The sequence below is a fragment of the Drosophila guanche genome, unplaced genomic scaffold (assembly GCF_900245975.1).
Source record: "Drosophila guanche unplaced genomic scaffold, DGUA_6, whole genome shotgun sequence".
Lineage (NCBI taxonomy): Eukaryota > Metazoa > Arthropoda > Insecta > Diptera > Drosophilidae > Drosophila > Drosophila guanche.
Genome location: NW_022995757.1, coordinates 2,019,721 through 2,033,162, shown reverse-complemented (window position 1 = coordinate 2,033,162; position 13,442 = coordinate 2,019,721). Strand labels below are relative to the sequence as shown.

At 43.7% G+C, this 13,442-nt stretch overlaps 4 protein-coding genes across 5 annotated transcripts; 2 read left to right on the top strand and 2 right to left on the bottom strand.

Moving 5' to 3' along the window:
• Positions 1-1,325: 1,325 nt before the first annotated feature.
• On the top strand, positions 1,326-4,184 carry LOC117590364 (leucine-rich repeat-containing protein 20-like). 2 transcript variants are annotated; one of them, XM_034282909.1, is made up of 4 exons: positions 1,326-2,025; positions 3,400-3,543; positions 3,619-3,786; positions 3,851-4,184. In XM_034282909.1, the coding sequence occupies exons 1-4, from the start codon at positions 1,620-1,622 to the stop codon at positions 4,000-4,002; spliced, it is 870 nt and encodes a 289-aa protein (XP_034138800.1). In that variant the 5' UTR covers positions 1,326-1,619; the 3' UTR covers positions 4,003-4,184. The 2 variants fall into 2 exon arrangements, with proteins under 2 accessions (XP_034138800.1, XP_034138801.1); XM_034282910.1 differs by lacking the exon at positions 1,326-2,025 and adding an exon at positions 3,011-3,158.
• Positions 4,185-4,494: 310 nt separating this feature from the next.
• Positions 4,495-6,094, top strand: LOC117590368 (leucine-rich repeat protein soc-2-like). The gene is made up of 4 exons (XM_034282915.1): positions 4,495-4,769; positions 5,155-5,304; positions 5,569-5,736; positions 5,805-6,094. Exons 1-4 carry the CDS (start codon positions 4,697-4,699, stop codon positions 5,954-5,956), a joined length of 543 nt encoding a protein of 180 aa, XP_034138806.1. The 5' UTR covers positions 4,495-4,696; the 3' UTR covers positions 5,957-6,094.
• A 57-nt stretch (positions 6,095-6,151) lies between these two features.
• Positions 6,152-9,627, bottom strand: LOC117590352 (importin-4-like). Its single transcript, XM_034282887.1, has 3 exons — positions 8,045-9,627; positions 6,887-7,985; positions 6,152-6,826 (listed from the first exon to the last, which is right to left on the bottom strand). Exons 1-3 carry the CDS (start codon positions 9,541-9,543, stop codon positions 6,170-6,172), a joined length of 3,255 nt encoding a protein of 1,084 aa, XP_034138778.1. The 5' UTR covers positions 9,544-9,627; the 3' UTR covers positions 6,152-6,169.
• A 95-nt stretch (positions 9,628-9,722) lies between these two features.
• On the bottom strand, positions 9,723-12,294 carry LOC117590355 (protein vreteno-like). The gene is made up of 6 exons (XM_034282891.1): positions 11,889-12,294; positions 11,398-11,826; positions 10,485-11,328; positions 10,227-10,411; positions 9,970-10,163; positions 9,723-9,891 (listed from the first exon to the last, which is right to left on the bottom strand). Exons 1-6 carry the CDS (start codon positions 12,200-12,202, stop codon positions 9,740-9,742), a joined length of 2,118 nt encoding a protein of 705 aa, XP_034138782.1. The 5' UTR covers positions 12,203-12,294; the 3' UTR covers positions 9,723-9,739.
• Positions 12,295-13,442: the final 1,148 nt, after the last annotated feature.

The window sequence follows — 13,442 nt, the reverse complement described above, 5'->3', positions numbered from 1 at the left end:
AACTAGGTCTTCTACCGAAGAGTATGTTGAGAGGGTAACTGCCCTCTATTTCGTTGGCCCTTAAGCCTCAACAATATAATTATACGAATAAAGGTTTTACGACTCGTGTCGGAGTTAATATGAACGCTCCGTCCAATCTTAAACTGAAGCTTACTTCTAAACCTAACCGAAACTTAGCCGCGCACAAAAGATATAAGAGCCGCCCGCGCACAAAACAGTAAAGTGTGTGTAGGTACCTTGTGGACGAGGAGCTTTTGAGAACAAGCTTTTAGGGCTTTTGCGTCTTCTTTGGTACCGTACCTATCGAATGTAAAAATTCACTTTAGATTCATGATAAATCAAGCAAGACAATGACTGGAATGGCCTTACGTATACATGTCCTTGTCAGACATTTCTTTGTCGAGTTGATAACACGCAACAACGCCATTAATTAGTGAACAATTATATATATATATATATATATGATTGTATGTTAATATATGCGCTAGATGGAAATGTCTTGGCTCTTGTCAATTTGTTTTGACTCGCAAGTGTGCGGAAAATTTCGTCTATATGTGCAGTTCCGGTACATCTCAGCAGAGAAGATGCGTAAAAGTCGGTTCTATAAGTATACCATACCCCCAACCCCTCACTCGGCTGCCCACATGCACACATATACGACTCGGTACAAGTGTTCTAAGCGTTTCGCACTGATAATGTGCTCTCTCACTCTCAAGCTGCGCTCTCTTTTTGCATTGAACTTTTACTCTTTTCTGTTGGGCAGAACAAGAGACATTGGGCCAAGAGAAAGAATACTGTTTATATCAGAGGCTATTGCTCTTACGATGACAAGACATTTTCGTTCGATGCAACGCTACTCTAATCGATGGAGTCTTATGGGTCTTTGGACCGTATTGCCAATCACATTTTCATATTAACTATCAAGATACTATTATTACATTACTAAATATAATTGTTTGAAAATTAACGAAATACTCCTCCATTTTATGCCTTATCTATTAAAGATCCCATTGTGATTGCTTCTCTTATGGATTATCCTAGAGATATTATTCCTTCTGCCGGAGAGCTTAGAAGAGATAGAAGTTACGCCAATTTATCTTATCAAAAAAGCTCCTAATGTAAGAATCTTCCATATCTCCACTTATTTACATATGTATATGAATCAGTAAGAGTATCCTGTGTTCGAATAGCCATAAGAAAATGCCAATTTGTGTGTTATTATTTGCCTTTTCCTGGCATTTTATTTTGTTCATGTGTTTTTGTTGTGCGCAGTTTTCTTTCTTCTTCCGTGCTATAAAAACCGAAAGTAAAAAGCATTTTCAATATTTCAATGCGCAAGAGACACACGTTCAGTTCGCACCGGATCAGTAGGACGTTCGAAATAAGTCAAATTGTAAAAGCGAGACTTTATACCTTTTGTTAGATCCGATCCCATGCTCATTCAGTAAATTCAACTCGAAAAGGCAACACAAAAATCCGGCTGTGAAATAAATACCATTTTTTTTCGAGTGAAGTTCACAGTGAAGCTTTCAACAAGCGACTTCTGTATATTAATAAAAGCAGGGGATAAGAATTAAAAAAATAGATACGAAACAGATAACGAATATAACGATATTAAGATGCGGCCTTTTGGTAACGATATTACAAACTTTGCGTCCAATAACAGTGGCGGCGGCAATGGTGGTGCCAACGGTGGCAATCGCGGAGGACATGGACCCAACGGCGGCAACAACGGTCGTGGAGGCAACGGAGCAAACAATACGCCCAATAATGCGACCAACAACGGAACCAACACTGACGGCACAGCTGATGGCACCTCCAGTGACGGTGAGGATCTTAATGCTGGCGATGAGAACACACCCGTGGACAGTTTGAACGACAGTTCCACCGAGCAAACAGACGATCCCAGACTGCCAGCACACATCGCCCGCATAGGTGGCATTGCAACATTCTCTCCAATTGCTGGGCGTGGGGTCATCCGGGTGGTGAATCGCTGTGACGATGCGAAGGATAATAAACATTTGGGTAAGTGTACACCCCATCTGCTCGGGGTGCGAGGGGTTCCGACAGTCCAACGCACAACGCAGTTTGTTCCCATTGCAGATATATTTACATATACATTGTAGTTTTCTGTATGCTCCAGGGTCCCCTTATCCAAGGTCTGATAGGGAGACCTTACATACATATACATATGGACATATAAATGAATATATTTGTTTGTTCCGTCTTTTCGATATGTTTCTTTCATATGTAAGTCGTAATACCCATATGGAATTCTCTCAAAACAAAACAGAAATTGGCCAAGAGCCAATTTCAGTTATTGCGCACTGACTTCCCTATACGCGAGTGAGTGCAACAAAATTGTTTATAATTGAGTGTGCCTCTACAAATCCAATCCATATCCCCCATCCTTACCGACAGACGGTGAACACGCAAAGTGCGTCGCTATCACATTTGATGGTGCAGGTGGATGTGTGCACATATGTACATAAGTACAGAGGCAAATACATATGTATAAAGTTATCAAAGAAAGGTAATTTGTCGCCCCATCAATTCAATGATAAGTGGCAACACACACAAAACACAAATTGTTTATCTTTCTTTTTTCAAGATTAGTGATCGAGTCAAGTTGATTTGATTTGAAACGTTCAGAAATGACGCATCGATACACTTGCTACCTACATACATACACATGTACATATATGTATGTATAAAGTCTTACCGCATTGTTGTTGCATGCAAAGCAAAAGTATGCCTCTGGACAGCTGACTGTAGAAGACTATCCAACTGTTACACTTTTACCAAATTCAGCTCGTCACTCTTATACCCGCACGTTTCCAACTTTTTCGATCGCTGAAAGAGAGAGAAAGAGAGAGAGCGAGAGCTAATGCTTATGCTGATGCTCCCTGCGTGTGGTAGCGGGAAAGCCGCATTTATATTTTTAGTTGTCCGCCCCCCACGAGTGCTGATCAGTGTTGGCCAACATTCGCGTCGCGTTGGTAGTTGGGTTTTTATCGAGGGGCCCAAACAGAGAGCTAAACAGAACAGAACCCGCTGATAAGACGTACAAACCGATCAGCTGTGAGAATATAGGATGGCGCACCTGGTGGTGAAGGTGATTCAACAGTGCGAGACGGCAGAAGAAAGTGCACACCTGGGTAAAAAATCGCGTAGATCGTAAACACATATTCATACATACATGTATGAACACATAAATACATACATATCCACTGAAGCTTTTTCAAACTTTTTTGTTACAAAAGCGCCATCCATTGTTCGCTTTTGGCGTATGCTTTTGCTCTGAATTTCTTATACTGGTATTAATATCACGTCTCGACTCTTATACCTCGGCCACAATGCATAATTTAACATAATTGCAATCAACATTTTCATTTGCAGATCTTTCCGAATGTCAACTGATGACATTGCCGGACGCTGTGTACCATTTGATGCGTAACACAGTGCTGCAGAGTTGTAATCTGAGTGGCAATGATCTCAAATCAATCACACCTAAATTTACGCAGAAATTCAGCGCCATAACAGGTAAGCCCTTGCATATATCCATTTGGCGCTGCATTCTAAGAATTCTAACAATCTATGACCTATCGACAACTGCAGATCTCAATCTCTCGTCAAACAATCTGTCGAGACTGCCCGACGAACTTGCCAATATGACGGGCCTGGCAAAGCTGAACATATCCAAAAATTCGTTTATCGTTTTACCTCAAGTTATCTTTATGTTGGAGAGTCTGACACACTTGGATGCTCAGGACAACAAGATTTTTGGTAAGTAAAATCTAGAGCTGCCAAGGTACAGCCTCTAAAGCGATTGTCGTCAATGCATTTGCAGAAATTGATACCGATGAGGCTATAGTGAGCAAATCGCTCGTCCTTGTTGACCTGCGAAACAATCCGCTGGGCCGCCTGTGCCGTCGCAAGCTCCGGGATTTGGAGACTCCTTTCCGCCTAGAGATTAGCCAGGACGATGAGGATGACTGGTAGATACTCGCCAGACTACACACACAGTCATGTACACACCCACGCACTCGCGTACGCCCAAAGAACACATCTCGCTTCATCTCGGGAAGGATACGGTGCCTCACTCAATCTGAGCTCCACTTCCACGTATTTATTCTTTTTATAGTTGTAAATTTAACACTCAAAGAAAAACACACACACACACACACACACACACAAAAGAAAACATCTAAATCAATTATTATAAAATTATGAATTAACGTTGGTAAGCCCAACCATTTGGCTATTAAAGAAATGCATACACAATGCAGACAATAAACCATCCACTGTTTCATTCTCCCAAGAAACAATTAAGGTTGTGAATTTACGACGTCAGAAGCTTCAACCGATTGACCGACTACGGCAATATTGTTATCGACTACATTCTAATTATTAATGAATGTCAGTCAATAACAGTCAAGTCTTCAAATTCTCAAAAAAAATATTATTTTTCGTTTGAAATTGCATATCAAACAATAATTAGAGTCAATTTTACGATTACCCTTCGATAAAAATACTATTGCTTTGAGCGATTAAAATACTTATTCAAATAAGATAGCCAGCACGAAATTCTATCGATGACAACTCTTTTACTGTTGGCAACGCTTGAATAACAAGCGGCACAATTGCAAAACGACCGTACCTACTGCTAACAATATTATTGAAATAAAGTTTAATTATGGATCAAAATCAACAAGAATTGCATCCGCTGTACCCGAAGTGCGAGGAGGCTAGATCCACTGGAATTTTAGGTAAGATTTTGCAACAGCCACACACATTCAGACACACTTTTTTTTTTGTGACAAAACTTATATTTTCTTCGAATTCTCTTCGTTTAGTAGTGCAATTTATGGGAACAAGCTGTTCCTGCTCACTTAAAAAGTGGGTCTTCCCCAATCCACATTCAGTTTCGTTCAATGCAGGGATTTGAATCCTATGCAAGTCCATCGCGCTGCCTTTTTCAACGTGTGCGCACACATTTTTACCGACTGTCCGTCCTGGGTGTCAGGCAGCGTCCCTTCTACGTCCCTGCTTATCCCCCAAAGCATTTCATGTGTAACTCAGAGAACTTAGTCTCCCAGATACATACATATGTACACATAAATAATTAACTCTATTGCAATTTTTTTCCTTCAGATCTAAAAATGAAAGAACTAACTGCAATTCCCCAGGCTGTATTCAGATTTATGGCTTGTGCTGAGGCTGACGTCAAGGAGTGCGACATCAGCGACAATAAATTGATATGCTTACAGCCACAATTGCCCCTAACATTCCATAATCTTACATGTAAGAATCAATCCAGGTTACCTTAGAGCAGGGCTCGGCACCCATACAATTAACGAGCCGTTTTTGCGTTGGCAACATTTAACTATATTGGTATTGGTACGAATCACTGTAATACGCGTGTACGTGAGCGGCAGCGCAGCAGCAGCGCCTTGTCCTAAACCCTTTGAAAAGGGCCGTGCCGAGCCCTGCCTTAGAGATATGTATACACATACATACGTACACACATACATATTTACATACATACTAATTATCCAATCATATCAGTTCTCAACTTGGCTCACAATTGGTTGTCGTCACTACCAGCTGAGATTGGCGATCTGAGAGCCCTAGAAGTCCTCGACTTTTCACACAACCTATTTTATACAATGCCCGGTATAGTTTACCAGTTGCCGCATTTGACAGTTTTGTATGCTCATTGCAACTGCATTAGTGGTAAGTTTATTGCAGAGCAGCTCCCGAGCCAAGCACTGATTCACATGGTCATTCCCCGTTTCTTGCAGAATTTGATTTAACAAAGCCAATAGCGACCGACCGCTTGGATTTGGTAGACTTGCGTAACAATCGTCTCAGTCACTCATTTATTCGTAAGCTATTGAAGACTAAAAGAACTTTCCGTTTGGAATTGGACGACGACGAAAGTGATTCGAATTAACTAGCGCTAAAACAGTACCCTTCCAAAGACGTTTGCCAAGAACAATGAGTAAAATGTATAATTTCATTTCATTTCTTGTGCGAATGGTATGGCACAAGGTAAACATATATGCTTGAGAACAAACCTTTAAGAGGACAATTACAATTTTACACTTTTATTGTATGTTTTTATCAAAATAAATACAATATACACATTCGCAAAATTTGTATCTGCTTAGCTGAAAACACTCTGAACGAATTCCAAGAAATTCGCGCTCGTACACGAGTTGACCACATTGTTGAATTGGTCGGGATATTCACTTTGAATTTCTATCATGAAGGTGAGGGCACTGACATGGGACTCGCAATCGTCAAACTGCCCATTGAACAGCACATGTAGAGTGATGGAAACCATTTGGCAAATGAAATCGACAACACTGGGACGCGCATTCACGTAGAGCACACGGAAGGCCTTGAGCACCATAGCATTCTCTACTATGTCAGTGCGAATGGGCAGAACGGAGACGAACACAGGCAGTACATTAGCCAGAGGCACCAGATTGAAATTGGTTATAATCAGGCGCGCCAGGGCACCACAGATATTGTCCAGTACTGAGGCATCCGTCTCGCTGGCGATCGCATTGGAGAGGGCTTGCAGAATCACAGAAAACGAGCCAAAGGACTTGTATTCAGCATTATATACCAGTTCGCCCAGACCGAAGAAGCAACACAGGCGCGCCTCTGGTTTGCTGTCGTTGGTGCCATCAAGGAACACGGGACAGAGGGCATCGAAATAGGTGATGACACGGATTCCCAGTGGTTGAATGCATTCGGACAAGACGCCGTAGACAAGGAAACGACGATCTGGATTATCGTTTCGCTTAGCGTTTCCCTGAAAAAACGATGGAAGGGTATTTGCAACTGCGAAGTCTCATCAAATTGATATACATACCAGTTTCGCCAATAATAAATGGTACAGTCGGCCAAAGCACATCGAGAATGTGTCCCGATCGAGAGCTTGTCCAATTGTGGCCACCAAATTGCAAGCACTCTCAACGAGCACCTCATTGCACTCGCTTTCCTCATTGTCCACCTCACCAGCGTCAACATCGCCACTGTGCACACTGTACTGACAGGCCGTATTATTCTGTAGCACACCTGCAATAGCACCAACAACAATCTCTACATCTTCAGGAGTAGGAAAAGCCGCAGACTTAACGGCTCGGATGAGATCATCAAGCTCATTAAGTAAATTACGAACCACAGACGGTTCTTTGTCAGTCTTAATGAGTTTGGAAAACTTTGGCATGAGAATGGCACAGGCTCGCAAAACGCCTTCTGTGTCCAGCACATTATCGAGGGCAATCACAAAGGCGCAGAGCGCATCGACGGATGCCTTGCGAATGACCTCCTGACCATGATCAATGTTCTTGTAGACTGCTTCGAGTGAACTTGTGAGGTAGGGCGAGAAGGATTTATACGAATTGACAGCGAATTCCTTCAAGGTTAATATGGCCTCTGCCTTCTCAAAGAGATAGTCATTTTGAACCTGCAGCTCATCATCGTCAGAGTCATCTTTATCATCATCCTCAACATCATCATCCTGTTCGTTTTTAGTCCTGCAGTCATTCTCTGTGGTGGCCACCGTCTGTAGAATCCGTTCCATGATCTTCGGAAGCACGGTGGCCATATTCTCAGTCACCACAATAGCTAGCCCTCCAATCAGACTATAGATGGCACGCCTCATATCCGGATCATCGGGACCCTGCTCCAGCATGGTCAGCGTAAACTGCGTTGTATCTTGGGCGAGATGCATGAAATTCTCCTTGCCCACCGTGCGGGAGATCGAGGACAGTGTATCGATGGCCTGAATGCGTAGCGGATTCAGCGACTCTGAGCACTCATACACCAGACACTGCTTCAGGGCGTCCATAATCGTAGGAAAGTACGGTAAGAAATGCTCTTTGGATGCGATGGCCACCGCAGAGATGCTGGACAGGGCCAGCTGTCGAATTTGTACGATCTTCCGTTGCTCCATGCAACCTAACAGACTGAGAATATAATCGGGGATTACTCTAAGAACAGATTAGACAATGTAAATTATAGTTACCGCTCCATCAGCACTGGCAAGTATGGCACAATTTTGTCTTCGAGGTTCTCGCAGAACACCTCCAGAGCATAGAACATTCGACGATACGTCATGTAGCAGGGCCCCTCCGATTGGTCCAGCGCCTTCTCCAGCACCAGAGTATGCAGGAAATCTAAGAGCACGGGCAGAATGTGTATTGCAAATGCAGATACCTGGGGCTGCATATACTCCGAGAACTGACCCAGGGCATAGTAGGCTACGCTACGTACGCCAGGATCTTTATCGACAACGCCTCTCTTAATAATAATGCTCAAGATTGTTTCCAGATTATTGCGCTTGATGGCCTCCGAGCACCCCTCCAAGATGAGGGCCAGGCAGATGTAGCCGCCGCGACGGTACAGTGGATCCCCACTCCGCATAACCGGATCGATAATGGGCAGTAGTGTGTTAAGAAGCTTCTCAGACGATATGTGAACAGACATTATTTCGAGGGCTTGTGTGGCCGAAGCACCAGGAGTGTTGCCTGCACCCGAGAAGTAGTTATCCAGTGCATCCGCTTCATCGCTTTCAGATTCAGATTCAGTGCAAATCATCTCCACGACAACGACCAGTATGGGTTCCAGAAGTTTATGTTTGACGATCACCCGCTTCTCCACGCAGGCAATGCATCCTACGAAGCTCACTACCTGCACACGAATGGCATCAGCGAGCAGCTTGCTGGCCATCGTCTCCAGGCAGAAATGCACGACGCTCTTTATATGCGGAGTCAGTAATTTTGGTGCATGCTCGGCCATGGCATCGAGGATGTCAAAGCCGGAGGACAATTCGGACTCAGCACCAATTCGGGCAAATGTCTGCAGGGCCGAGAGCATCAGGGGTACAACGTTGGCCAGCGTCTGCTCTGCAGCTGTGTGGCCGCCAACTAATGGAATAAGCGCGGTGATACCCTCCATCATATTGGTAACAGTGGGTGTGGCCATATTGCCATAGGACTGGGCTGACATCAGCACAAACGAGAAGAGTTCAAAAGACTCCGTCATTTGGTTGTTAAACTGACCGGGTGCGGCGTCGGCCAGCGTGGAAAATAGAAGTGCTCCGAGCACACTCTCCTTTGGATCGGCCATTCTGCAACGTTGATTTACATATGCCAGCAAGTCGGCCAACCACAGGTCGTTCTTGGCCGCCTCGTGACGCACCAAAGTCCCAATGAGCTGGCCAATCGCATTCCTCACCGTCTTGTGCTGCTCCCCAATAAATGCCTGCAGCATGCCGCTCTTGATGGCTGCCTGGTGTTCGGGCGGCAACAACTGCCAGTGGTGCAGCTTCTTGAGTCGCTGATTTATCAGTGTTGCCGCCAACTGGCGCACTTGAGGCTCGCGAGGTGACACCAGTATCTGGCAGAGCCTTGACAGTGTTAGCGGATTTTCAAACGCCAGTTCCAATGCGGCGGTGCACTCGCGAATGCGACTGCTATCAGTGCACATAATCCCGCTGATTATTTCGTCCAGTTGCTCATCCATGCTTAACTAAAATTTTCTTGTTAATTGTTAGCCAAATCGACTTATATACTTTCGTGATTTAATCTACTCGCTAAGTTTGTGTATTTTGTGTATTAAGACTTATATACTTTCTTGATTGAATCTACTCGCCAACTTTGTGTATTTTGTGTATTAAGTCTAACGAAAAAAAGTTAACTCAAATGATAGAGTTATACTTTTATCGCAGAACAAGTTGTTGGATATCTTTAAAAAGTAGCGAGTATTTGTTGTTCTCGTCCTTCACGATTTCATCGCAGGTGACAATGGCGCCCAGGGCCAGACGTCTCTCGAGACGTTCCACCTGCACATCGCTGAGGTTCTCAGGCAAGCCTAAGCACGAGAGGATGAAGAGAAATTATAAAATTAGATATGGCTTTGCAATGCATTGAAGCATTCCGCTCAAGTTACCCATCAAAACATATTCGGTAGTCAATACAGGATATGTGAACTGTGGCGGGTATGCACGGATATCAGTCACATGGACTGGTACGATATTTCCATAGTCCAGAAACAAGATGCTGGGATAGCCATCGCCCACAAGCTCCATGGAAACGCCGCGACTCCATTTCCCCATATACTTGGCAATGCACAATTGCCCTTTCCTGTACATAGAATTTATTTTGATTAATGAATTCTATTTCTCTATCTCTTAGTTGTGCACTTACGGAGCGGCATAGGCGTCAGCTTTGGCAATATTCTCCCCATAGTCTTGGAATGCCCGTTGCATTTTCGTGATCTCTACTGCCAATATTGTCGGTGTGCAATAGATAATGCCGTACTTTAGAAACGAATTGTCAGTGATAATCAAATCAGTGTTCTTCCCCGTTGGCGCAGCCACATGCGGCAGAATCTGTTTTGTGAGACAATCAAATCAAACCCATCATATTAATAACAAAATTCTGATGGAACAACATTTTACTTACATCTTCAGTGAGTCCGGGATCACTCAAATCGGGCTCGATGGGTGTTATCACATGCTTGAGCAGACTGTTTATCGTTCTATTGTTCTCCAGAAAGATGAGCACTGCCCTCTGCATGTGGTTGTCATTGTCGTACTCACGTGTGTGGTACCTTAGCTGAAAAGTCATCGAACAGCCTTGCATTCCGTACATAACTTCCCGCAGATTAGGTGTTACGGCGCGCCTGGGCACACCGCGAAGCTTCACAGGTGTAGCGTAGCGCGGCAAATCGCTCACATAGGAGCTGCACTGATACAGGTTACCCGGATCGGTGTATTCAACGCTTCCGTAATCAATGGAGACCACGCATATATCCCTCGGATTGTCCACATTCAGCACCATGGCCCGCACAACGTGTTCCCCGAACTTGTAGATTACAATCTGGCCACAAACGGGCAGCTGGTCAAGCTTGGCAACAGTTTGGCCATGCTTCCAGACCTCAGCGAGCACATGGTTGTAGGCCACATCAGAAAGGGTATCAGCCGGGCGCACATATACGACGTTCGATTGCTCGAAGGCTGTAATCTTCACCAGGGTACGTTTTGGCGGCAAACCACACTTGGGTACCAATTTTTCAAAACTTTCATCATTTATATCCACTTCCTGACCCGTGCCACATTTCTTATCGTGCTGCATGGATACAATGCTCCAGCAGAATGCATCGCAAAAGGGCATTTCGCAAATTTTGCACACAGTGGATGTGTAACCGTTGCAGACTGCGCATTTCTTGTATCCAGACATATCCAGCTCCTCGCTGTCATCGTCCGCCACATTCACATCCCTTTGCACATCATCCAAGTCCGAACTCCTGCAAAATGGAATATTCATATAATCGTACGGGGCATCGGCCGACTTTCAGTTTTTTATTTTTACTTACCTGATGTATAATTTTCTGCCGCATCGTAGCTGCATCGTCAGCGGCTTCGTTGACGATTCATCTTCATATTCTCTTTCAAGTACATAGGCACCGTAGCGCTCCAAATTATACTCGAACTTCACACTCAGAAAGCGCTTCTCAGCATCTCGAATTGCCAGATGAGAGCTGCCTTTATAGGACGTTGCGTCCACGATTGGCACAACCAGGAACTCCGGATGCCTATTTCCGCTGGTCGATACATGTATTGTGCGCGAGCTCAAATCAATATTTCCACGAGCAGTTGGCACCAGTGCTGGAAGTTTAACTGGATCGGCTGAATCGCTTACCTTGGACTTGGGCTTGGGCTTCTCCTCACCGCCAAATTGTCTTCGATGCAACTGCATTAGTTGTGGAAATGCTTCCAGTTGGGAGTGTGCAGCCTCCAAGGAACTGCAACGAGAGAGAGATGCTCTTTTAGCAAAGGTGCAAAGACGCAAGTCCGTCCTACTTACCCCAAGTCATTGAAGAACACTTTGAATATGTCCGATTTGGCCTGCATATCGATGCTGCGCACATGGCTTTGGTCAAAGAAATTTAGTACCGCACATTTGGTGACGAAACTAACTTTTTTCTTTAGAACCAAGAACGGATATTCCGCGTCTGCTTTGGCCGCCTCTTTCTGAAGCATGTCGCTCGGCTTCAAGGGCACTCGTGCCTTCTCAACCACATTATGGCCACACTCCTCTGCGTAATTATTAAGGTGCTCGTTGTTAAAATCCAAGACCATGGGATTCCACTGTGACCAATCCTCCAGAAGTTTGTCCATGTTTCGCGGAAATTGCTCACAATTAAAAAAAAAAGTAAACAGCGTGCACTGACGCGCTAAATTCGAAACCGCTTGATTCGAACATTTACCGTTTTTGACATTCACATTTGATTACGCCATTCTTGTGTTGGCGATATTTTTCACGATATGCACATACTAGCCGAGTGGATAACAAAAGCAAAATGGACTAATAGGAAGACTTATAGACAACGTCACAATAAATCCAATATCTACAAAAATATATTCTTACACCCGTCGCGACGAAATCGACCAAACATAAAGGCGCCTACCCATCAAGCCCAGTACTCAGATGCACAACATTTTCTTGCGACAGAATCAGAGACGATTTTTCCATACAAACGATAGAAAATCAACCTTTTTTTTTGTTCGACAGAAAGTTTTGACGCAAGACGTTTGCAGCTGAGTACTCAGATCAGCAGATTAAATACTTCCATCTCAGGCACTTTGGGCATACTGGGCACATAGCGAAATATGCATATGACACTTTCTGTCGCAAGTAAATTGCGCGTCTGAGTCTGGGCTTTATTTAGCCATTCACATTTGTGCTGGCTATACGAGATGGTCACACTGTAACCACCCGGGAAATTCAAAAAAGATCGGCACCGACTCTGCCGCCTCGAGCATGTCCATCAGCACAATTTGTGGGTAGGTTGGCTGGCGTCCATCAAGTAATTGATGTGTACATTATGCCCGAACGTCGTCACTGATATTTGCTAAATTAACACCAAATACTGCTAAAAATATATAAAATACTTCAAAATCAGAAAAATATAAAAAGGCATAAATGCGACGAATTTGGACTTTCATTTAATTTTCCACAAAATTTTCCGTAATTTTTCAGGAAGCGTTTTAAGAAGGCTTGGGCTTGTGCGACTTTAGACGCGCCTAACAACGTTTCTCCTTAATGTATTTGCAATTTTATGCACTGTTTTTAAGATAAGTTTTAATTGCAACATTTCATATGGCATGTCCAGTTCTTAAAAACTTGGCTTAATTTTTCTTGAAATTCAATCAAGATTACCTTATAAATATAACTACTAATAACCTTATAGTTTCAGATCTAATTATATGGACAATGCCAATGGAGTTTACCAATTAGCGAGCATTGGAGACACTAGAAATTGCGTTTAATTTGTTTTACACATTTCTCAGAAAAACTTCTGAATCTTCTTGACTTGTGTTACAACCCTCTAAGTTCATCCTTTTTTAGCCAGCTAGA